Source organism: Opisthocomus hoazin, chromosome 20 (assembly GCF_030867145.1).
Source record: "Opisthocomus hoazin isolate bOpiHoa1 chromosome 20, bOpiHoa1.hap1, whole genome shotgun sequence".
Lineage (NCBI taxonomy): Eukaryota > Metazoa > Chordata > Aves > Opisthocomiformes > Opisthocomidae > Opisthocomus > Opisthocomus hoazin.
This window is the reverse complement of record NC_134433.1, coordinates 16,260,153-16,285,769: the sequence shown is the minus strand read 5'-3', so window position 1 is coordinate 16,285,769 and position 25,617 is coordinate 16,260,153. Positions and strand designations below refer to the sequence as shown.

The window sequence follows — 25,617 nt, the reverse complement described above, 5'->3', positions numbered from 1 at the left end:
TTTTCTTACAGGTTCAAGACTGGTCAGATCAATGGAGATTTACTGATCTACCACGTGCTGCTAACTCTGAAGCCATACTATGCAAAGCCATATGAAATTGTAGTGGACCTCACACACGCCGGCCCCAGTAACCGCTTTAAAACAGACTTTCTTTCTAAATGGTTTGTAGTTTTTCCAGGCTTTGCTTATGAAAATGTCTCAGCAGTTTTTATTTATAACTGTAACTCTTGGGTCAGAGAATACACCAAATACCATGAAAGGCTCTTGACAGGTTTGAAAGGAAGCAAAAGGCTTATTTTCATAGACTGTCCGGGGAAACTGGCAGAGCACATCGAACACGACCAGCAGAAACTCCCAGCAGCTACCTTGGCTTTGGAGGAGGACTTGAAAGTATTTCACAATGCTCTCAAACTGGCTCATAAAGACACCAAAGTTTCTATTAAAGTAAGTCCTTTTAATGCTGTTCCTCGTTAATTGTTATATTTTTATAAGGATTTGAATATGAATTTACTGTCTCTCAATTCTCCTCTGCTGTCTTGACGAGAAACCACAAATTACTAGTATGCCTCTTCAGGAAGTATAAAATTTCATACATTTATCTTTGTAAAATTAGAAGTGTCAGACTTTTCTCTCTTTGTGTTGTTAGCAATCAGTGCTGAGTCGTTTTTCTGTTCTCTTTCTAAGGTTGGATCGACGGCTGTGCAGGTGACGTCAGCAGAACGAACAAGAGTCCTGGGACAAACAGTATTTTTAAATGATATATACTATGCCTCTGAAATTGAGGAAATATGTCTTGTTGATGAGAACCAGTTTACCTTAACCATTGCCAACCAAGGCACACCACTCACCTTCATGCACCAGGAGTGTGAAGCCATCGTTAGGTCCATCATTCACATACGGACACGGTGGGAGCTGTCACAACCAGACTCCATCCCACAGCACACTAAAATCCGCCCCAAGGACGTCCCTGGAACGCTGCTGAACATTGCTCTGCTCAACCTGGGAAGCTCAGACCCCAGTTTGCGGTACAGATCTTTTAAAGTAATATCAACTTTGGTCAAAAATGTGAATTTTTTCCAATGTTTTCTTAGTGTTATCAGATCTCTCTTGCACAAAACAATTTTTCTTTCGTCACAACTCGGTAAAGTGTACTTTTTAATATAAAGAATGATTGGGTTTTCTGTAGGTGGAGAAGGGCGTACTTACTGTCAGGGTAACTGAAGGCATATAGGAAGCTTGGTTTCTCTTTGTAAGGAGAAGTGCTTAATGCTTTGCAATATACCTTTATTAGGTGCATTTGATTTTCATGGTGTTGACCTTGTTTAATAACCTGGGAGCTGCCCCTCTCAGAGCAGGCTCCTGGGTCTTGCCAGGAGGGGCTGCTGTGGCTGGGTGCTGGCTCAGCGGCACCCAGGCCCTTGGCAGTCTCTCTCCCAGCAGCTCAGGCGCACGTGGAAATATTTAGAAGTTCCTGGAACTGAAGGCCTTGCTGAGGAGTCCAGTACAAAGTCCTTGAAGCATACTCTTTAAGCTCATCAGAAATTGTTTAAAGCAAGTAGAGGAGTAATTTCTCCAAGGCAAAAGTTGTTGAATCTTAACTGGTGCAGGGAAAAAGTTCAGGGTTTAAATGTAATCTTTTATATAGCAATATTGATTTGATTGTTAAAATGTCAGTTCTGCTACTGTGGTGCCCTGGTGTAGTGCATGTATTCTAAAATGTACAAGAAAACTATTACAAGTCATGTTGCTTGCTTTGTTACAGGTCTGCTGCCTATAATCTCCTATGTGCCTTAACCTGTACCTTTAATTTAAAGATTGAGGGCCAGTTACTGGAAACTTCAGGTCTGTGTATTCCTGCCAACAACACGCTCTTTATTGTATCTATTAGTAAGACTCTTGCAGCTAACGAACCACACCTTACCTTAGAGTTCTTGGAAGAGTGTATTTCTGGATTTAGCAAATCTAGTAAGTAACACTAGTATTCCTTGGTGCTAACCACGAATTTGAAAAGATTTAAATTGGTAGCTGTCTAGCTTGGTCAATTAACCTTCTTCACGTTACTAGATCACAGTAGGTTTGAATTGCAAATGCTTCCTAGAGCTGTTTTAGCTGTTTCCAAGTTTATCCATTTGTATCTGTTTCTTAATAACGAAGTAGTGTAATAATCTGAAGCCAGGCAGTTTCACAAACTGGAATGGCATCTGTTGGAGCAAAAACATTACTTTCCACATTTGAATGTGCCCTTTCCTTTCTCATGAAGTAGATTTAAAAAAAAAAAAAAAAGGCAGCTGCCTTTTAAACTTCAAAATTTATATTAAAACAAGTTTTACTAGACATTCGTTTAGAGGATTAAGTTCAGAGAGATCACAATACAAATTATTTGTTTCATATTGCTGTTGATAGTTTTGTAGATCTCTATCAGGCTGTTATTAAATCACCAGAAATAGAGAATCTTGCAGAACAAAGATCAATATTTGATGTCCATGACAGCGAAGGTTTGAACCCTAGAATGGGCATACACTGAAGAGTTGCAGGGTTCTTTAGTCAGATCAGAATTGATCTTTGCAGATTGATTAAATCTCTCCATTGTCAATCTCGTTCTGTTGCACTACTTCTGTCATCCTTCTGTTTCCAGGCATCATACAGCTCTGACTTCACTGTTGGAAGCTGTTTAGAATACATTCTCAAGATTAGAAAGAAATGATGTGAAGTAGCCCTGCCTAATAGTAATGTACCCATCTTTATGTCATATCTCTTGAGAAGATATGAAAATGTCAGCATCCCCTTGCACATTCCTACAGATGTTTCTTGGATGCCGTGATTAGAGTAGGTTTCTTCTTGAAGGTTGTCTGTTTGCCCAGTCGTATTTGCTCAGCTCCAACAGTAATTATTTTAGACAATAAAACTGAAAGGAAGAGTGCTCACAAATCCTTAGTTTGAATAGAGACCAGTGCTGATTCTGTGTTACAAAGTGAATTTTTATTTCAGGTATTGAACTGAAACATCTTTGTCTGGAGTATATGACCCCCTGGCTGTCCAATCTGGTCCGATTCTGTAAACACAACGATGATGCGAAGCGCCAGCGAGTCACTGCTATTCTTGACAAGCTTATAACAATGACAATAAATGAAAAGCAGATGTATCCTTCCATTCAAGCTAAGATATGGGGAAGTCTTGGACAGGTACAAATTCTGCAGAATTTATTATGGTTTGTTTATAAGCAGATTCTAGAGTTTTTAACCACTTAACGTAGAGAAATAAAATGTTTCTTGGCATGAGCTAAGTATATTAGCTGTATGGAGAGTAGTGTGCTGTCTATGCTGAAGTGTCCGTTCTGTGAAATACTTCGTAAAATGATTAATGAACTCTGGCTTCTATGAATGTGTTCCTGGCTGCCCGGAGAACTGAAAATTAAAAATCTGTGGTATTAGTAGTGATTATTTCATCAAAGCCCCTGAACGTACGGCTGCTGAATGGAAAGAACAAAGTACTAGCGTTCCGAGTTGTGTTAGGCATGTGGAATTGAAAGAATTTTGCTTCTCTTTTATTCCTGTTTGCACTTTTAAAACAAGCATTTTGATTACAATTAATAGAATATATTAATCCTCCTGTTGGTCATTAGCTTATCACTTAGCCAAATTCTGTCCTCATCCTCCCTGCAAAGAAAATGAAAAAATAAAGCTGACGTCATATGTGCCATTCATGAGAGAGGTGCCTAGACAGTCCAGACCAGCTTTGCTTGCCGTGGCCAGGCTTGCTCACAAGCTTTGTATCGACTTTCTCACTGTCCTACTATTTTAATTTTTTTTAGCTGTCATCCAAACTGATGCAGCTCAGCATCACAAAGCTGCTCTTGGAGAACGTGGGAGAGCTGTCAAGTGGATGCATGAGCACGTTTTCTTACTTGGTCCAATTGGAAAGAAAGAAACAAACAAACAAAAAAACAAAAAAAAAAGACCCCCCAAAAAACCCAACCGAAAACAAAACACAATGTGTTTTGAAAGCTAAAGTCACGCTGAGAGCAATATGACTGTTATGTCCAGTGTGAAAGGCTGTTAACAGGTAAATATGGAAAACGCAAAATTAAAAGATTAAATATTCCACAGCAGTCGGAAATGTTATTACTGACTTAACTGGTTGCCATTCTGGGTCATCTTTCATAACGCAATGAGAGCTGAATTTGAACCACTACTGAAATAGCATTAATCTTGGCCTGCGTGGTAGAGTTCTCTGTGCACGTGGACAGATTTGGTTCTTACCTGCATATATTACATGTCCTTTTTTTTTTTTTTTGTTTAACATGAGAACAACTTTGTTTTACTAGTAGCCATATTCACACGTGGCTAGTGCTCTAAGCAAAATCTTTGACAGATGAGATCTGGCTTATTTTCTTGGAAATGCTTTTTTTCTTCCACTTCAAATCCAATTTCTTCTTCTTAGGTTCAGCATTTTATAAATACTTCAAAATGGAAAAGAAAATTAAAATAATACAAACTAAATTATAGTTTTCCACAGTTCTGAAGCACTTTGATCTGGAGTAAAACCTGATGGAATTCAGCTTTACACTTCCAAAATTTACATTAGGCTTTTTTCCACAAGGATGACCAATGACTGAAACTGATACTTCAGTTTACGGTAGTTATGCATCTTCAACTAATAAAAGGAATGATTGCTTATTTAAAAGGCGGTTTACTGTGGAAAAATAAAGTTAATCTGATGGATAAAAGAGGATTTTTTTTCTCTAACAGATAACAGATCTCCTTGATGTAGTGCTGGACAGTTTCATCAAAACTAGCGCCACGGGGGGCTTGGGATCCATCAAGGCTGAGGTTATGGCAGACACGGCTGTAGCGCTCGCTTCTGGAAACGTCAAATTGGTTTCAAGCAAAGTGAGTTCCCTCTTTGCCTTGATTTCCTTTTATGTACTAATTTCAACTTACATAATCGTGTGCACTGAGATGCTTCCTGATAACTCAGTACAGGCAGTAATGCGAAAGACATGATAAAATAGGTTCCAAGCACTAGAACAATTCCAATGTTAAACTGTAATAGTCTTTACTGAAATTTTGATCTGTGCTCTTCGTTAGAGTGCAACAAAATGGTTGCTGTCTTCTCAGGTGATCGGGAGGATGTGTAAAATAATCGACAAGACTTGTCTGTCTCCAACTCCTACGCTGGAACAGCACCTGATGTGGGATGATATCGCTATTCTAGCACGTTACATGCTGATGCTCTCCTTTAACAATTCTCTGGATGTGGCAGCACATCTCCCCTACCTCTTTCACGTTGTTACTTTGTTGGTGGCCACTGGTCCCCTTTCTCTCAGAGCTTCCACGCATGGTCTCGTCATCAACATCATTCATTCTCTTTGCACTTGTTCACAGCTTCACTTTAGTGGTAAGTTTTTTTCAGATTCTCCATTAAGCTGATTACTCCTTAGTTTGTTTGAGAAATACTTGAGTCGTCTTTGTCTCTTTAAACTATTCCAAGTGTCTGAAAATACCATGTTGTAGTTCAGCTTGCGTCCAAGTCAGAATGAGGATACGATCTACAACAAATGAGTATGAGATTTAAAAATGACTCTGGTATAGAGCAGGTGCATAAAGTAGATTGTTTCTATAACGAGTTTTAGAAAAAGAGAAGAAAGTACCAGTGAGTTCCTGTAATGCAGAGAAAGGAGAAAATACGTCTGTGCTAAAACTGGCTGATGTGCATCTTTTGAAGGGTTGCATAATGTGTTAATAAAAATACCAATTACATAAGGGAATTGTGAAACTATACTGTTAAAACAGGTATTTTTGCATACTGCTGTATTTTAGCAGTCCTAAAATAATTTGTATTAGCAAATATGTAGCTGTCACTTGTTACCGCAGAACTACAGTATAAAACCAGGCTAGATTTTGTGCAGGAAAAAAAAATTAAAAATTATGTAATCTTGTCTTTTAAGTAGCTGAAAGCTCATTTTATATCTATATATATTGACAGAGTGAGTGTGTGAAGACACACACACATAGATATATCTGTATAAAGAAAAGCTTTGCTTTGACGCACAGAAAGGCAAGCCTTCCTTTTTAAACAATGAATTTGAAGTACACTGAAACAAAATGAAAGTTCAGAATTGTAAAAATGTTCAGTGCTACTAGCACAGCCATCGTTTTCTTCTGATTTAAGTGGCTTTCTTCACTTTAGTGCCAGAGCCAAAAGCAGAATCTGGTGGCAGTTTGAGCTCACAGTGTTGGTGGTACTTCAAAGCAGGAACTCTCCAGGTTTCCATTTTCTGAACCAATGTGAGGAGAAGTCTCACGGAGCCACATCTTTAAACAAGTTTCTTTCTACCCGTTTTTAGAACGCATCTTCCTGGTGACTGGTAGCAGCAGTCTGTGCAGCAGACCAGTGCACATGGGATGACTGTCTGCTTTTGTGTTCGCGGGAGGGTGAGCCTGAGAGTGTTTAAAATACGGATTGAATTTCAGTGGTTTAAGTCTAATGCGTACAAATTTTTCAACAGAGGAGACCAAGCAAGTGTTAAGGCTGAGCCTGACTGAGTTCTCTCTGCCCAAATTTTATTTGCTGTTTGGAATCAGCAAAGTGAAATCAGCCGCAGTCATAGCGTTCCGCTCCAGCTATCGAGACAGGTCCTTTTCACCTGGGTCCTATGAGAGGGAGACTTTTGCACTGACTTCACTGGAGACTGTTACTGAAGCTTTGTTGGAGATCATGGAGGTACGTGGGTCAAGACAAAAGAAATTATCCGTTAGGGGTAAAAATGGCACTGCTTACACTTTCTGCAGGCAGGCAGTGCAAGTGAGCTGTACCTCCCATGATGTCGTAGTAGATAGCTAAGTAGCTGACTTCTGAGAACTAATGTAACTGTATAGTCTGAATTTTAAAAGGACTTTTTCTTAATGTTATGTGTATTGAAACAATATCATTCCTTTTAGGCTTGTATGAGAGATATTCCAACGTGCAAGTGGCTGGACCAGTGGACTGAACTAGCTCAAAAGTATGTCACAGATCCCAAAACGTGACAACCCCTGCCCGCCTGTGTAGTACACTTAGAATTCTCCACTTCCCATTGCACAGCCTAGTTGTTGTATATTTGTTTAATATAGTGTACTCTCTCTTCACAGGTTTGCATTCCAATATAACCCATCCCTGCAGCCAAGAGCACTTGTTGTCTTCGGCTGTATAAGTAAACGTGTGTCTCACGGACAAATAAAACAAATAATCCGAATTCTTAGCAAGGTAATAGACCCATATACCATAAATTGATTTGGTGGCGATAAGTTTGGTCAGTGCTGAGACTCCTGGATTAACAGTAGTTTTCAATATTGAGTTTAAAATGTGAGATCCTGAGATTGATCCAGAAGTCAGTATTTAAATAAATGAGAAATTTTCTGTTAAGGCATTTAGCTGCATGCACATGATTCACAACTTCCTTTTTTTTTTTCTTTAAAGGAAGTTAATTAACTGATGTGTTACAAGTAAGACAGTAAAGAGCAGGACATTCATAGGAAAATCTTCAAAACAGACTGCCTAGCTTGGTAATGATGTTCCATATTTTCTAAAGAAGTCTGAGTTCCATAGCTGGAACTGAACAGCATCTGAATTGTAAAAGAGCTGTTCTCTAATTCTTGCACCCTGTCCTGCACCTCTTGTTTTTTTAATGCACATTGTGCGGTTCCTTTCAGCAACGTGTGGATCACTGCTGTGTAAATGCCTGTTTGTAAAAGTTCTTGAGAATTGGTTTAAAATGAGCTCAAGCTTTGTAAACTAGTTAGGAGCAACAATTATTGTTTAGAGCTTTGATGGTCTTTTTGCAAAGCAAAATCTAATTATTATTGTCTTTTTAATTACTCTTTTTTTTCCCAACGAAAAGGGACTTGAGAGCTGTTTAAAAGGCCCTGATAATTACAATAGCCAAGTTCTGATAGAAGCTACGGTTATAGCACTCACCAAGCTGCAGCCGCTTCTGAATAAGGTAAACAACTGCAATTTTAGTGTAAACAGAGAACATGTTTTGTAAATGAAAATTATAAGTATGGGTATAATCTCAAAAATGCAAGGAAGTGTTGTGGTATCTGTAGTTCACACTTCACTGCTGTGACTCACGCTCGAAAGTGCTGCGTGTGGGAAACGGCGACAGGTGCTCGTGTGGGGCCTGCGCGGAGGCGTTGGAAAGGCTGCGGAATGTCCTGTTCCGCTCCAGCAAACTGGGCCGCAGCGATGTAGGCAAAGGCCGTAGCAGGCTCGCTTAATTCTTTCCAAAAGATTTTCAGTCTTGGCTTTCAAATGTTTGGTGGCTAATGTGTGCCTTTCAGATCACGGCTTGTAACAAACGTCAGTCTTGCCTGATCTGGCGTGAAGTTACCCATCTGTATGTTACGTCCAAGTTCATGGTTTGATCTGCGTGCCGATGGGTATGCCGTTAATGAAGAGCTTCCTCTAGTTACTGTTAGTAAATAAAACTTGTTCCTGGCCAAATGTGCTGCTTAAGAGACCCAGAATGTGTTGAATGCCAGTTCTTTTCTGCATGCTTTTTTGATTTGGAGAAGAAATTTTCTGGCCAGTTGTATGTGCAGAATTGTAATCCATTTTCAGTGTGTGCTCTCAAATTGTGAACAAAAGCCACGTTCCTGTCCAGTCTGGTGTAGAGCAGGATGCACCTGACGTTTCTGTAAGCAAGGGATGGAATAGAAGAGAGAAGGAATGGCTTGGGGGGAGGCTCCAAATTCGCTTCCTTTCTGCTCTTTGGCTGATAAGTGCATGAAGACTGCAGGTTCACGGGAGCATCTGTTCTGTTGGAATGGATGCGGCTGAGGACAGAACCTGCTACGAGGAGGACAGAGCTGCACATACAAAACCACTGCCAGTCCTGCATTGACAGGAACTGACCTGAAAGTGCAGTCCTGGAGCTTTGTTTTCCCTGCTAGGACTCGCCCATGCACAAGGCGCTCTTTTGGGTAGCGATGGCCGTACTGCAGCTGGATGAAGTCAACTTGTACTCCGCAGGCACAGCGCTGCTCGAGCAGAATCTGCATACCTTGGATAGCCTTCGAGTATTCAATGATAAGGTAAGCAAGCCCGCTTAAATTACTGATTTGTCACCTCTTAAACTTGAGATATGATGAGTAACTTTCTATGAGGTACTCCTGTATTTTATTTTTTCTGGGTCAGAGCCCAGAAGAGGTGTTTATGGAGATCAGGAGACCACTCGAATGGCACTGCAAGCAGATGGATCATTTTGTTGGGCTAAATTTTAATTCCAACTTCAACTTCGCACTTGTGGGACACCTCCTGAAAGGTAAGAATACGTCTTGCTGTTTGTTTCAATGAACACTCTCAGTTCAGAGATAAAAACAAGTCTAAGTATAAAGGGGAAAAAATGAGTGGTGGATTTTAAGTAACTCGGGTTACAGACTAGATCCAGAATTAAATGTTCTTTGACTAAAGGACTTTGCCAGGTGTCCCATGGACATGTCCTGTGAAGGTCCTTAGTGCTGATGATACAGATTCGTGACTGTCACAGGATGTGTGGCTTCGTTTGCTGCCGTTCTTTACTGCTTCCTCCAAGAATGCTGTCTTTGTATGTTTGCTTGTGTTCAGGCTCACCGTTTCTTTTAGGAGATACAATATATGTACAGACATTTGAAGTTAGTGATTTTGAGGGGAGGGACAGAAAAAAATTAGTCTTCAGTGTGCAATTTCTGTTAACATTGTGCTTCCATACTGTTCACATGAGGTTTCCTGAGAACATGCTGAAAAATATTTATACATGTTTTCAACGTATTAATGCTGCATAAATGTGCATTAAAAATTAAATACAATATTTGGTTTCTTAACCTCATTTCTTAGGGTACAGGCATCCTTCTCCTACCACTGTAGCAAGGACAGTAAGGATTTTACATACACTACTAGCTCTGGTTAACAAACATAGGAACTGCGACAAGTTTGAGGTGAACACCCAGAGTGTGGCTTACCTGGCAGGTAAAATGAAACAGACATTGTTTTAAATTTGTGCTAACTGAACAGGAATGGGTTATTGTGGGAATCCTGGTGGGTTTAGGTTGATAAAATTGTACCAGCGTAAAGGAAACTCATAACTGGGGGTGGACAGGAGTCTGGGCTAGGCTGGGGTACATCAATAAAGCTTTTTGTGGACTGAAGGCTTCCAGCGCAGGACCCACGGTGCGACTTTGGAAATACTTCAGGGAGGCTGAAGGCTGCTTGCTTTAAGTGCGTGCCTTAGAACATTCAAACTTCTAGTGGTCTGGAAATAGAAATTGGGACCATGTGAGGGCAAACGTTTAAATCACGTAATTGTAACTGGGTGGGGGCTGTGATTCTTTTTAAATGATCTGCTTTTAGTCTGTACATTTCAGTAAGGTGTAATTACATCTCAAAGATCTTCTTTATACTAAGTAAAAAATGAAATTGATGCAATATTGCTTACATTCTTCAATGTATTCCTGCTGTGGAAAACTTACGTTAGCTTTCTGTGAATTTTTAGCTTTGCTGACGGTATCTGAGGAAGTTCGAAGTCGCTGCAGCCTAAAACATAGGAAGTCTCTCCTGTTGACAGACGTTTCAATGGAGAATGTTCCTATGGATACATATCCCGTACATCACAGTGACACTAGCTATAGGTTGGTTGTCTAGCTTTTAGAAGTTATCCAAATCTCAATGTCTGTTTGCTTTAGTAAGCTATCTAAAGGTAACTTGTGGTATATTGAAAACTGAAACCCACATTCATAAAGCTAAGTTAATGTTCTGTTACGGTTTCCAGATCAATGTGCTACTTACTCTGTGATCGAGAATCAAAGAAATTTGGGTGTCAAATTCCTATAGATTTAATTTTGAGATTGGTAAAGCCATTTCAGAGCTTAACTGCTTTGGAGGTTGTTAAAGTCTTTGCCTAAGGTCTTTCTACAAGACCTAGTTCAGCTCATGTTTTGTTTGTATTTTAGAAGAAAGTTTTGTTTATGCTTTGAAGAGCTTCAAGGCATGTGCTGAGTAATCACTTGGTCCGGGTCGCTGGAAAATCTTGACACCTCATGGCCTGTCTTTAAGCAGCCACAGCGATAAGCTAAGAAATCAGCCTAGAAGTGACGTGGAGAGCCAGTTGCTCTCAACGGGGAGCACTTCACTCAGTGTCTCTCTGTTTAGCATCCAGTATGGAGTAGCTGATTACTAAATATCTTTTATCTTGCCTCTTAGGCTGATTTGCCTGTGTTCTTTCCATGCTTTATATTTTATGTCTTGATCGTTACATTTATATCAGACTGGTAGTTATTACTAGCTCAGACTTTTTTTGCAAGGAAAGTAATTACTATTTCTTAATATGTATTTTTGGGAGATTAACCTGGTTAGGAAAGAAGGATTTAACAAAGAATAGTTTGGCTAGTTATAAGTAAGACAGTTTTTTGCCTAAATGTGCGCAGTTTTGAAGATTTTTCTTAATTTAATTTTTCTGCACTTTCAGGACACTAAAGGAAAATCAACCCTGGTCATCACCAAAGGGGTCAGACAGACATCTGGCTGCCAGTTACCCGACAGTGGGACAGATAAGCCCTCGAACACGAAAGTCCATGAGTTTGGATATGGGGCAGCCTTCACAAGCGAACACTAAAAAGCTTCTAGGTTACTAAGATAACTAATTTACTAATTTGTTTACAGAATACCTCAGGAAGTGTTACTGGCAAAAAATTATACTTGTATTTATTCTGACATTAGGTGCTTATTCCTGATTCAGAGGAATATATGCACTTTCTACAAAATACAAGTCAGAGAACACTGTACAGTTAAAGAGGACTAATGCTGTTCTTTTGATCATGGGGAGGGAAGCAAGAATGACACTCAAAATGTGCATGTTACAGTGGAGAAAAAAGAAAAAATTTAAAAAAAAAAGAAGAAAAAAAAGATATTGCAGATACTGAAGTGTCATAGTGCCAATTTTCTGCCACCAGCCCTCTTTCAGCAAAACCGAGAAGCTGAGCACCTTAGCTTAGCTACTACATTGGATGCTGTGTCCTGCGCTAGAAGAGATGGTCCCAAAACATCGTGCATGTTTTGGAAGCAATCTGATTTTTGTCCATGGCTTCTCAGTGCATCGTGTTTACAAGCAAAGTCTTAATACCAGAGAGACGAGATGAGTTGCTTTGCGTAACTTGTGGTTACCCTTTTACGTTATACGGTGTATGTGGAAGAAGAAGGGCATTTCTTTCATGACAATCCTATTACTGCTTCCTTTTCAGTAGTCACATTTTGGCATGTTTATTTGATGTGATGTGTTGACCAGGAAACCATAGCATGCCCACAGCTTACATATTTGAATAAATTGCATGCTTTCCTCATATGTATTGTGAAGCATTTTGGAAACTGTGATGGAGAGCGGCATGGTGTGATCGTATTTTCTGTACCATCCCTGAAAATGGTGAAAATGTCCCCAGATTCCTATCAATACGTTGTAGATAGGAGAGTGGCTTGGCCAGAAAATCAGAAATAGTTAGGAAATGGATTTAGGTTTAATGTTTTTAATTGCCTGATAAATTGTTTTTAGGTACAAGGAAAAGTTTTGACCATTTGATATCGGACACAAAGGCTCCTAAAAGGCAAGACATGGAATCTGGAATCACAACGCCTCCCAAAATGAGGAGAGTAGCCGAAAATGATTATGAAATGGGTGAGAAACAGGACTAACATTTTAAGAGTAATACTAATTATAAATGCTTTGTATATATATACAAAGGATTATTTCAAAATTCAATGTTGATGTGCCTAGGTTACTACAAGGTAAGGGAGAAATATCTTTCTTAGAAACAGTGGCTTCTGGAGAGCAGAGTCTGCCATATTGCTGGCAACTGAGGTTTGAATTAGAGTCGCTCAGTTTGCAGGTGCAGAATAAAGGGCCGCTAGAAAGTACTGCATACAGGAGTGAAATGAAATAAATAAAATTTGGCTTTTTAGAAGTGAATAAGCCCTAGCTGCAGATTTCTGCAGGAGATGGAATGTGACCTAATGCCTAGAATGCCTCTCTTCATCTTCTCCCACATCTGCTTCCTGTGCCCCCATCCCCAATTGCAATGCAAGACCAGGGTTCTTCTGTTGCATCTGACGTCAGTCTGCTGCCTGACCCCGAGGATGGTACTTACACCCCTGGGCCTGTATTTCACTAAGTGGGAAATTGGGGTTCTTCTCTACCATTTGGTAATACATCCCATGTAGTGGTCTAGTCTGACAGCGTAGTTGTTGCTTTTCTACTTTATGAAAAGGCTGCTGAATTCTGAAGTTTGCGTGTGTCTGAAGTTGTTGTGCAAGAGCTAATTCTGTTTTGAGTTTGGGTGTATTTTGCTTTGGATGAGTTGCTCTTTTTTGTCTGGCAGAAACCCAGAGAATATCACCGCAGCAACACCCACATCTTCGAAAGGTTTCTGTTTCGGAGTCCAATGTCCTCCTAGATGAAGAAGTTCTGACTGACCCAAAAATTCAAGCCCTGCTGCTTACAGTTCTTGTAAGCTTTCTTTCTGTGTGCTGTCTGTTATTTGCTGATTCTCTCTTGTCTTCCAAAGAAGCATACGCGTTCCCCGCAGTGTTTTGAAATTCACATAGATCAGAGCCACTGTGATGGTCAAGTCCATTCTTTTGATGCTGTGCTTCCAACTTTCTAGGAATCACCTTTAGAAATGTATTTAAATGCTCTTTAAGAGCAAATACTGAATTTTCATTATTCTGTGTTGTTTTGTAGAACATGTCCAACAATTGTCCCGTTTTCCTGGCAGATTTTTATCACGAACCAATTTTATATAATAAAACAGTATTAATATAGGTAAAGTTAAGAAATGAAAATTGTTGGAATTGCAGCATGATTCCATTTCAAAATGGTTAACTAGTAATCCGAGTACAGTATGGTCATGCTTTCTTCAGGTGTACCGATACAGTTACCACTCCTGATATAATTCAGAAAGACTCAGTTGCCCACTTCTGTCAAAAATTGACTAGCTGAATTTTTTTCCGAAATAGAAGCTATTACCAACTGTTTTTATTGTTTCCCACATACACATAAAATAACGTGATTCCATGTCCAAAGAGGACATAAATTAATCTTTTGGTAATGCTGCTCTCTGCGATTCAGAAATCTTAAAACCTTAAGCTCAACGAGAACAGAAACCTGTAACTACTCAAACTGCGTTAGACGCGTGCTAATTAAATCCTTTACCTTATGACAGGCAACATTAGTGAAGTACACTACTGATGAGTTTGACCAGCGGATTCTGTACGAGTATCTGGCAGAAGCCAGTGTTGTCTTCCCAAAGGTCTTTCCTGTTGTGTGAGTATCCAGAGCTCTGTTTCTGATGACTCTGTGCTCGGCCCTTCCTGCGAGAGGTCTCTGGAGCAGCACAAGCGTGTGCAGGGTGCCTGCTGACTTGCAGGTCACTCGCTGCCATCTGTCCGTGGCTGGTGGAGACAGATGTCCATAGCAATCTGAGAATCATCCTTTTTCCCTGTGTTAAGTGAATATAGTGTCCTTACCAGAAGAGGCATCCTCAGATCCCCCCGCCACGGGTGGTCCCCCGCCACGCTGTGCAGCGTCACCTGGCCAGGCGGGTGGCAGAGGGTGGCAGAGCTCTGTGCCTGCGGCGGGGGAGCTGGCTGTGCAGCCACCGGCTGCGTCCAGCAGCTTGCGGCATCCCTGCTGCCGTTGCTCTGCGCTGGTGACCTGGCATGGCGTTAGCACTTACTGCGGAGACTCCGATTACATCGTCATGCGTTCATGTACCTTCCCGTAGAAGGCAGCATATACTGCTGCTTGAATATTGTTTTGTCCCCAGTCAGACTCAGGTTTTTTAATCAGTACCCCAAGTGTGTATCAAAACTGGTTGGAAGCATTGTTCAGGATATTTTTTGGACGTATTTCTTTGGATACCAGTTAAAAGTAGTATTCGCTGGAGTCAGTGTGTGTAAGGGGAAGCCAACTATCAGAGATTAACATCAGTAGACTTTTAAAACTGACCTGTGCCTGAGTTAAAAATGACGCTACCTTTTTCTGGCTTTATAAAGTAATGGTCAAAGCCACATACAAGTTCTGTGACTTATTGAAACCACAATTGTAAGTAACTGGCATTTGTATAAAAAAACCCCAAAAGTGCATGAGATCCGCAAGGGAGCTCGAACGAGGCAGAACCCTGTAAAAAGCTGCCTTGAAATTCCAGCTCTGACATGTGCACAGATCCAGTGAATAATTTTCTGGTTGAAAACAATTAAAATACTTGCAATTTCAAGTGCTAGGTAAATGCTTTAATGGGTTATCTGGTTGGTACAATTTTTCGAAAGTATTACAGATCGTAAGAGTTCTCGCTGACCATGTATAGGAATTGTGTTCTGCTTCTGAAATCACGGAGGTTTTGAAAATCCCACCTGAACTGCTGTTTGCTAAAGTCAGTTGGGAACTGCAGAATTATTTTGTTTAATGAACAAAAACCAAGCCACTTCTCTTTTCTTCAGGCATAATTTATTGGATTCCAAGATCAATACCCTGTTATCGCTGTGCCAGGATCCAAATTTGTTGAATCCGATTCATGGGATTGTTCAGAGTGTTGTCTACCATGAAGAGTCTCCACCCCAGTACCAAACTTCTTATCTACAGAGTAAATATTTTCCTGTTTTTTTTTTTTTAAAAACGCTGTATTTTAAGTCAGATTTACTACCGAAAATGTTTCAAAATTATTGCAGCCCTAATAGAACAGGCAGTCAGTCTCGTGTGGCATCTCTCCAACGTCATATATCCTAGTAAAAATAAGAGTTGTGTGTTAATAAAACCCTGCTGACACGAATATCAAAACTGCTTGCTGCAGCTGTGCACCAAAAATTAAAAGTATTACACCATGTACATGAGTCCAAAGAAGTTGAAACTCAGTATTCTGTTTCCACTAACCAATTCAGAGAAATACAGAACATGAATGGTGGTGATAAACGATGAGTTTTAAGTTAACCTTGTAAGTTAGGGGTTGATGTAACTATTGGTAAATTCCATAGAACAGTGTTTGTTTTTCAGTGCATAAGCTCAATTTCATGTGACACGTCAGCACTTAAAACCTAAATATTTTTTTGTAGTCCTTAATCAAGAACTTGCCAGGAAGATCCATGAGAAACAGATGACAGCTGAGAAAAACGTAAATGTTGATGTAACTTTTAAAGTGAAATGTGTATTCACAGGCTAAATTTACCTTTTAAAATACCATCCAGAATTTCTTGCATAACAGTCCTGAGATCTCAAGGTTTTTCTAACTCACGTATTTCATATACAAATTAAAATGTTGGGATTTTATCTTCTACATGGTTTGGACAGCATCTAGTGTTGCGTTTCCAACTCAAAATATTTCATTTCCGTGCCTAAGCGAGTCCCGGTGATGACCTGCCTGTACTTTCTGTTGTTTTCTGTCAGGTGACCACTGTGGTTTTGTGCTAACGTTCAATTTGTTGTTGTAGGTTTCGGATTTAATGGGTTATGGAGGTTCGCTGGCCCATTTTCTAAGGTAAGAACAGCACACTGTGTATAAATTCATGGGTGATCTGTCTTCATTTTCTGTGTAAAGCACATTGGTGCTCCAGGAAAGATGCTGATAAATGACAAGCCGTAGAATTTATACAAGAAAGTTAGCAATGTCAGGCTCACTTTTATAGGTACAACAGTTTCTGAGCCTGCAGCAGATACCTTGATAGACTCAGTAAGGTCCAGTTCCCGAAGCTGGGTGGAAGCAGTCGGGTGTGGGAAGGCACCTGGCTACTGCTCCCAAATTCCCTGAGGGGCCTTGGGTGTGCAGCGTAGTTCAGAGTCCTTGGTTCGCTGTGTCCCTCTTACAGTGTAGGGGATTAAGCTGATAATTGGTGTGAGAATTCCGTAAGGATAAGTTCAGTGTTACAGCAGAACCAATGCATCGAGCACTGGCCAGCTGTGCTGCCGGTTGTTGCCTCTGGCATCGCAGCAGGAGAGGCAGCGCACGGGGCCGTGGCCTTCGGGAGCGGGGTGGGGGCGGGGGGCGGTGGCAGCTCACCTCAGGGCCCAAGCAGTCTCTGCTTTTTGGCTTCGTCCTTCCACGCACTCCTGAAATTATGCCTACAGGTGGTCTTTAGTTGTGCATTTAGATTAATCTGGCAAAGACCACAGATCAGGTTTTACGCATACTCACACCAAATGCTTCTTAAAATTTTCACGGAAAACCAGTGCGGTATTAGAGTGAGTTCTGGGGCGAAGCTCATATGGACAGACAAGTAGAAAGAAAAGATGTAATATTTTTTTTCCTTCCCTGTCCTGTCACCCACAGCAAACACAAATCCCAGATTATGCTGAGCTCATAGTGAAGTTTCTTGATGCCTTGATTGACACGTATTTGCCTGGAATTGATGAGGAGACCAGTGAAGAATCTCTCCTGACGCCCACATCTCCGTATCCTCCTGCAGTGCAGAGCCAGCTTAGCATTACTGCTAACCTTAACCTTTCCAATTCCATGACCTCGCTCGCGACTTCCCAGCACTCCCCAGGTCAGTAGCTCTTCTGGTACTACATCCATGAGGGAAACGTAGTGAATTTACTGGTTTTGTAGCCAAACACTTAGTCTCCTCGTCTCTTTGGGTGTGTTTGTGCATCAAACATCACTGCATTCTGAAGTCAAATGAAGATCAAACTGTTCACTAAGCTGCTGCACTGCTCTTTCCGATGCTGGATTTTGTCCAGCACCAAAGCTGTCTTCCAGGTCGTTACACGTGACAGAAATAGCATTCAATGCATCAGAACGAACGGCAACTGCATCTTGATGTGGAACATATGCAGCAGTGGAGCCTTGTAAACTGATAAATATAAATATGCAAGAACGATATTTTGCAAGGAGAATAACACCTGTCTGGGCACTCCAAGGTAGCACATAGTAGGAAAAATAGTGCGGCACTGTGCCTTGGAAGAGGGTGTCTGGGCTGGCACGGTGGCAGCTGACGAGATGATTTATGCCAGGGCTCTTGTAGGCAGCATCCATGGCGGTCGTATTCTCCCTTGAAGGAAGAAAAGTGTTCATGGGGATATGTGTGGAATGCTGGGTCAGTTCAGACTATTGGATTGTCAGAAACATGCTGCTGAGGAAATGAAGGCATTCAGGAAAACAATAGCCATCAAAGGTGGTAAATGAAAAAACCCACTAAATTCCTTCTGGCTTGGGGAGAAGGGGGTTCCAGGGAAATGCAGGGGTTAAATTCAACAGCATAAACGTTCAGGGTGAAAAATGAAAAAAAGAGAGTAAAAATTACTCAGTATAGCAGATGAGGCATAAGCTAGAGGAAGTTAAATATAGGAAGAAAATGGAATTTACGTCAAAGAAATCTGCATGAAGACTCTTCCTGAAGTGATTTTGGATTAGTGTCTGGTATACTGAGGAGGTTCTTTACTCTTCTTTGTCATAGAAGTTATACTGTGTGATACTTCTTAAAGGATGATTTAGCTGTTGCAGTTCCAAACACTGAAGTCAGTCGACTTTTGTTTCTGCTTTGTTGCTACCCTCGATGGAGGGCTGGAAACCATTTGTGTTTAGGGGTCACATTTACAGAGGGTGCTGGGTTTTTTCACTCTCTTGTTCGCTGGTTTCTGCCGGCCCTGCAGTGAGCTCTGCTGAGCTTCATTTAGCTCTCTGCGAGAAATCTGCTCCTCTGGGTACCGCTTTGCTCAGAGATGCTGCGCGTGTGCTCTGTGCGCTGTGGTGGGTGGCGCAGGCGCGAGGCACGTGCAGAGGGGAGACAGTGCTCTGTGTGCGAGTATTTGGGAATAGGGATTTCTGTTTAATGCAGTGAAAAATGATTACTACTTGATATTTCCCAGTATGAGAAGCCAGTTTAAACAGTTCAGATCTGGGGAGATCGCCTTCTTGACACTGGTGCTGTGTTCTAGACTTCGATTTGAAGATGCCTGTCGGTCTAAATAGACTCAAACCAGGATTTGCTTTCCAGTTTCCTGCCAATTCAAGATGATTTGTTCCATTAAATACCATTATCCAAAGTGAGGAGAGAAAGTGGGATGAAGCATATTTTGCCCAGTTGTTACCTCTTTCTCTGCTACTTTGTAGCCTGAAGGAGACAGCTGTTGCTGCTGTTCCCTGTCCTGTGTTCCTGCCTGAGAACACCGGGAGCGCTGGCCTGAAAGGGGCTTCCTGGGGCCGTCCGGGAATCCCGTGGGATTTGGGTGATGGGAACAGGCAGAAGCTGAGTTTGAAGGAGTTCTACAGACTGCTGTTCTACTTAACAGTTCACTATGTCCGTTATATGTTATGAATATGTAATGCAGCCTCTGTATTATATCGTCATGCAATTCGTCTGGTATATAGAAATATTTCTGTATTAAAACTCCTAACAGACTGCAGGTACAGATAACAACCAAGGTTATGGAAAAGGAAAGTGGTGCAATAGAAACTTTCTTATTTAATATACAGCTAAGAATTATCTGTGATGTTAGAACAGGGAGAAGGATAAAATTAAACAGGGAAAAAATAGCCCTTGCTGTCAGTGTGAAAGCAGGCACGTTATGGCAGCATCTTTCCACTCAGAACGTGGTGTCGGCGGCAGCTCTGCCGGTTCTTTTTGCGAGGATGAAGTGGTGATGCAGAATTAGGCCCTCTACTAGTGAAAAAAGCGCTTCACTACGTGAATGTCTTCCTTCCTTATGCCTCACTTTCTATTCCTTCTTCCTTTGTTAGCTAAGAGGAAGGAAACAATCCAGCTCGTCAAAAATTTCTTTAAGTGTTCTGCAAACAGATGGCTTTTAGCAAACGCTGGTTACAAACCCATGCCCATGGCTGGAGTTAGGAGCTAGTGAGCGTGTTCAGGAGACTGTGGGGTCTGTGCCAATGCAGTTGTGACGCTCTGGGCATGGTTTGCTTGGAAATTAAATTTTGAAAGACCAATATGAAGGCCAGGAGATTACGAACGGTTCCATTTTTCTGTAACCAGACTGGAGGCATCTTTATGCAGAGTCGGCCTTGCCAGGTGTTTCCGGCTGGTGTGGAACAGCCTGGAGTGCTGACTGCTCTACGAAAGCCTTGCTCTTGCTGTGCAGTCCAAGCGGCGTTTGCCCATCATCGCTTGCGGTTCATTAGTGTCTTGCCCATGTCCTTGAGCATGCTCGCGTCAGTCTAGCGGTTTGAATACAAAGCCTTGGGGTTTGATCAGGATCTCCAGCTCTCTCAAGCTGTGGACCAGGTCACGACACGGAGCTTTTCGTTCTGCTCCTTCATCCCATATTTATCACACTGCTCCACTTTAGTCCAAGTACAGTTTCACTAGTTTAAACTGGTACGTTAACCAGTGCAACTTAGCATAAAACATGCTTTGCTGCTTACGTTGTTTAATTGTATTAAAAATGTAATTGGTCTCTGGCACTTCGTACAGCTCTATGGCTGCGTACATGAATTTTGCATTCTCATTAGCTGTGCCCAGAGGTGTGGGATGGCATTGTCGTTGCTGTCATGTTTACACTGTAGAGACGAGAGCGAGGGAGGAAGCGGTGGAAGACCTGATGCCTGCCAAGATGATAATCATTGCTGAAAGAGTCACAGAACGTGGAGGTGGGCCACAGGATTTGTTGTAACAGCAAGGCAGCTGTGGGACTAATAAGGGATGCAGATCTGTCATCCCCTTACGCGGATGTGAGAGCTGCTGGGCAAGAGAATCAAGTATTTAGCTGAGTTACTTCTTCACACCAAGTTAGTTTCAGCCAAGTGAGTTGTTTATTATGGTTACAAATATATTAAGTTGCAGATAGATGAAAAAATGTTTTCTTGCATCTGGAGGCAACTAGGTGAGATCATTCTTTAGAAATGTTTTGTCTGTCATCGTCCCTTCTCCTTTCCCTTCCCCTTGTCGTGGACATGGTTCACTTACATTTTTTTCTTTCATTCTGTGTCTGTGAAGCTTCTCTGCCTTGCTCTAAATAGGCAGCTTTCATGCAGCTTCCTCATCAAGGTACACTACTTTCATCGTATTTGCACAAAATACTGCTTGATCTGCTGCTTCACGGTCGGGCTTGTGGCGTGAGAAGTGGTTCACTGATCTTTTGAGATGGGAATGGCTGCAATGTAAGTGCAAAGCTGTGGCTTTCCTTGTGTGATGCTAGTAACAGCCGATGACAGTGCGGGCAAAGCAGGTCAGTCAGATGCGTAAGGAGGACATAGATTTGGCAATAGGGAATAGATTTGGCTGCTTGGTGTGTGAAATTGCTCCGCTGCAGGAGTGAAGCTAAAATGAAGAACTGTTTCATGTGAGCTCTTTAGGTTCACAGGGAGTCAGCTGTAACTTCAGTGACCCGCTACCGGCAACCAGACAGGAGTTCTTTGGACGAAATTGCAGCAGACAGAAGCTCACTCAAGTGGGTACTCAGCACCGCTGGATTTCTGCTGCTGTATGGAGAAATAAGAAAAAGCTGCAGGAGAGGGTTTTTTGCTCACACCTGTGGGTTGCTTCCTATTCCCATCATAGTGTGTGGTTTTTGTGAGCTCATACGAGGAGGGGAAGGACGATGTAGCCTGCAGCCGGCTTCTGGCTGGAGCTTTGGAATTGTCCCTATACGTCTGTGCAATGCAGAGCGGTCTTTGTTCTTGCTAATGCCAGTCAGAATCAGTTTCTTATGGGAACGAGACATAACTGTGGGATATGTCATTTACAGTAATAGGATTTTGTTCTAACCTCTTTATTCACTGTCAGACATTGTAATTTTTGCTGCTGATGGTACTTTTAGCCTCTCGCATAAAAGCACCCCTCCTGCTATTCATTCTGATGCTGCACATGTACCAGAAGTGTGGAGAGTGTTGCCAAACACACGTCAAACGTACCCGTTTTTTTGCAGAAATAGTGTGACAGCTACACTGAGATACTGCTGCAGGAACAATTAACTCATGGTAGCGTGAGCATAGAAGTAATAATTGATTGGAAGCATGTCTGTGTTAGACGGAAGTCTCAGCTTTTATATCTTCAGGTTCCCGTGTCCAAAGCGTTGGAGTTAATGGCTCACAGCAAGGCTTTCGGGTGCTGTCGTCACGTCAGCATGACACTTAGGCTAAAGCAGTTCATTTTGAGGTTGGTTTGGTGTTGTTCTTTCAGCAAAACATAATAGAGTTACTTTGTCCTGCAGAGAACGTCCAAAGCTTCACAGAAAAGAGTGTGCACTGCGATATAAAGCCCGTCAGGTTCCATCCACAGCTCGTACGCCATAACCTGCCTCCTGCTTTTGGTGGAGCTGAACTTCTGCGACAGCAGATCTTGGAAGGATTTCCAGACTCCTCTGTTCCCGCTGTGTTTCCTGTTAACACCCTGCTTAGACAACTGGTTCTGTAGTTGTCCTTGTTAGAAGTTAATGTTGATTCTTTTTTTTTACTCTCAATTCGCCAGAGTTTACATCATTGCAATTGGTGTCTGCACTTGGACACTTCACTCTGGAAGTGAATACCTGCATCAGTTCTGTTCTGCTGTGTGCAAAAGAAGCCAGCTGAGCCTTTCCTGCCTCCTGGCAATGAGACAGAGTCCTCCAGACATTGATTTGTACGTTCTGTACTTGTACTGATCTTCGTTTGTGAGCCAAGATTCAGCGTGGAGGGGAGTTTTAGGTGCTCGAATACATACGGATCTTCCCTGGTAGCAAGAATCAGCCTCTGCCATTGCAGCAGAGTTCTGCGGGTTCAGAACTGAGCCTTCCCCACTCCGCCATTCCCCTGTTTCGTAGCAGTCGTGGATTTTTGGCTGGAAGGAGCAGACAGATCCGAGTCTGTCGATTCTTCCTCCTAGAGAGCGCAACAGCTGGAAGAGCCTGGAGTCAAACTCTGTCATTGCTTGGTCCTCTCAGAACGCGTCAGGAAGGGAGGGCTTGCATTTGGTGTGTTCCGTGGGTACGGGTGCTGGTGCGAATGCTTTGCGGATGGAGGGGAACCCTTCATCTGCCAGGTGAACATTTTTGAGTGCTATTTCCCATACGAAATAAAATTCCTATTTCTGTTTCAAGAGCTGTAAGGTGCACTCAGTGAACAGTTCATACCCCTCTCTATTTTCATATGGTTTCAGGGAAGTAGCACGGATTGAAATAGATCAGCCAGTGCCTGTAGGCCAGAGTATTTTGTCTTTTGTTGTTGGAGGCAGATTAAACTAACATCAAACTCTGTCTGCAACTGGGGGGGGGCAGGGAAGAGTATTCAGACGCGTCATGCGAGTCACGTTGTGTGTAGGTGAGTGCATACGTCTGCGTGAGCCGGCATCGCGCTGTAACCTGGGGAGGTGTCGTATCTGGTCAAAGTCCAGGCTTCCACTGAACATCAGATTGTACATCAGATCCTGAAAAAACACCACAGAGCTGCAGTAAAACAGCTGCCTCAGATCTGCCGTTTGTCAGGCACCATCAGCAGTGAGGTTGTAGGACGTCGGCTAACCCAGTGTCCCGCGCCCGGCTGCGCTGGGGTCCGTTTCCAGCGGCTGGCGTGGGGCTGTGGTTCCGCTCCGTGACCAGCACAGAGTGGGGCCGAGCAGCGTTTGCGCAGGGCAGGGAGCTCCTCACTTATTAGATCATTTTCTTAATCTTTGCCCCCATTTTCTTGCTTTTGACTCTTCCTCTCCACTCCAGCCCCGCTGGGGTGGGGGGAAGAGTGAGCGGTGCCTGGCACGTACCTCGCTGCGGGGCGGCGCTCCTGCAGATCCTGGGTCGGGGTTTGCAGAGGCCCCGGCTCGGCAGCGCTCTCCCGGGCGGGGCGGCACCGCTGGTTTGGACGAGCCGCTGCCGGCCAGCACGCCGGTTTGCGGGGCTGTTGCCCCGACCTGCGGGAGCAGCGTCCTCCGGGCCACGCGTGGGTCACCGGTGCTTGTGTCTCCGCAGGGATCGACAAGGAGAACGTGGAGCTCTCGCCCAGCGCTGGACACGCCAGCGGCGGGAGGATGCGCCACGGCTCCGCCAGCCAAGTGCAGAAGCAGCGCAGCGCGGGCAGTTTCAAACGTCACAGCATCAAAAAGATTGTGTGACTGTTTATTTTAATTCTTTTTTGTTGATGTTGGAGACTGACTGACACTCGCGGGCCTCTCGCAAAGGGCCCTCCCTGGTTGTGATGCTGCACTTAATTTTTAAAGTACCCACCCTGTCAGCCATGTTGCCAGATGATCAACTCCTGAAACATGACCTGAATTTTAATGCCTTCATTTCTTTCCTTCTGTTCTTGGTTTAAGCCGGTGTTTCAGAGCCGCTCGTGTAGACCCTGACAGACTTTGTAGCCGAAGGAGGTGTGGAGCCCTTTAGCGCTGCAGAACCGTCCCCTGCCCAGACGCGAAAGCCATTTCCCGCGGACGGTTCTGCCTCGCTGCTGTTGCCTGCCCCGTTCGTGTCTGCTCCTCGGGAAGGTGTTCGTCCTCAGGCCTGTTGGTGCCCTTGGCGAGGTGGTGGCTGTGTGAGCCGCGGGAAGTTACCGTCATCCTGGTTTTATTTCAAACCTGTAAGTTTTTTAGCTGTGGACTTTTTTTTACCATATTTAAAAGCAACTTATGATAGCCACAGTACAAGGAGCTTAACCAGAAGTGGTTGATTAGATTAAATTCCGAGTAATTAGCAATAAATTTGAGAGGACAAGGAGGCTGCATGAGCCCCTTCCATTCCCCAGACCGTAGCTCCACACACTTGGACCGTATGCCTACCAGACTGGACTAACGGGCTTTTTTCCAAAGCAGTTTTTTTTTGCTGTACGTTACCTGCACTAAAAAAGGTTGTGTAGTGGAAAGAAAGTCGCTGAGAACTGACTATTAAGCTGTCATTGTAGCAGAATTGAAGATCTATTGCTTCTTTCTTCCACTTCGCACGTCCTTTAGTTCTGCCCTTCCTGCCAGTACGCGCCTTTGAGCCGCCTCGGCAGAACAGCCCGCGGGGCGCGGAGCGGAGAATTGATGAATTGGCCTCCAGCTCTGGGACACGGTGTTTGGCAAAGCTGCTTTTGTGCTGCCCAAGTGGTGAGACGAAAACAGTAACGTTTGCGTAAGGTACATGAATTTGAAAATAACTGACGCTGTGTCACAGTCAGGTTTGCGGCGCCATCCCAGCGCCCGCGCAGCCGGCGGCAGCCATGGCCGCCTCGCAGAGCTCTCCGGGGGTCCGGTTTGGGAGGGCTCGCACTCGAGGGCTGCACGAAGCTGAAATCGCTGTCACTGTGAAGGACTCACCAGCCACGTGGACGACCACGAGAACAGGCTGCGCCGGGGGTGCCGCAGACGATGGCGAGCGGAGCCTGCGCCAGGCTGCGTGGGCTCCTGCTCAGGAGCGCTCCAGCTGCCCCATTTCAGATCCCTGCTGTATGACAGAAACTAACGGTCCCGGAGTGGTGTTAAAGGAAAAAAGTATATCCGCTCTGTAAAATAAAACCCTCTAGTGTTAGTGGCTGTCAGTAAATCAAACTCCACAGCTAAACTATTAGAGAATGGTACAACGAAGTGTTCCGGTTTCATTGATAGAGCACATCATTCACATGTATCCACACAGTAACAATGTAACATTTATGTAAATAAAAATACCTTTATTGTATTGATTCATAAAATAACAATTTAATTTCTTTAATTTGTTTACAGTCCTGG

General features: G+C 43.0%; 1 protein-coding gene across 3 annotated transcripts in view; it reads left to right on the top strand.

Moving 5' to 3' along the window:
* Nucleotides 1–25,586, top strand: part of NF1 (neurofibromin 1) — a 95,870-nt gene extending 70,284 nt beyond the window's left edge. For 2 of the 3 annotated variants that reach the window (XM_075440100.1, XM_075440099.1), the window contains 22 exons: nt 12–444; nt 685–1,025; nt 1,763–1,965; nt 2,989–3,182; nt 4,749–4,889; nt 5,118–5,397; nt 6,509–6,723; nt 6,942–7,003; nt 7,131–7,245; nt 7,880–7,981; nt 8,934–9,074; nt 9,178–9,304; nt 9,856–9,987; nt 10,511–10,646; nt 11,483–11,640; nt 12,560–12,682; nt 13,383–13,510; nt 14,226–14,326; nt 15,502–15,644; nt 16,486–16,532; nt 17,322–17,538; nt 23,885–25,586. In XM_075440100.1, coding sequence (XP_075296215.1) covers nt 12–444; nt 685–1,025; nt 1,763–1,965; nt 2,989–3,182; nt 4,749–4,889; nt 5,118–5,397; nt 6,509–6,723; nt 6,942–7,003; nt 7,131–7,245; nt 7,880–7,981; nt 8,934–9,074; nt 9,178–9,304; nt 9,856–9,987; nt 10,511–10,646; nt 11,483–11,640; nt 12,560–12,682; nt 13,383–13,510; nt 14,226–14,326; nt 15,502–15,644; nt 16,486–16,532; nt 17,322–17,538; nt 23,885–24,027 — 3,682 coding nt within the window. In that variant the 3' untranslated portion in view covers nt 24,028–25,586. Of the gene's footprint in view, nt 1–11; nt 445–684; nt 1,026–1,762; nt 1,966–2,988; nt 3,183–3,811; nt 4,063–4,748; nt 4,890–5,117; nt 5,398–6,508; nt 6,724–6,941; nt 7,004–7,130; nt 7,246–7,879; nt 7,982–8,933; nt 9,075–9,177; nt 9,305–9,855; nt 9,988–10,510; nt 10,647–11,482; nt 11,641–12,559; nt 12,683–13,382; nt 13,511–14,225; nt 14,327–15,501; nt 15,645–16,485; nt 16,533–17,321; nt 17,539–23,884 lie in introns of those variants that run through there. The other variant, XM_075440101.1, reaches the window with a different exon arrangement.
* The last annotated feature ends 31 nt before the right edge of the window (nt 25,587–25,617 follow it).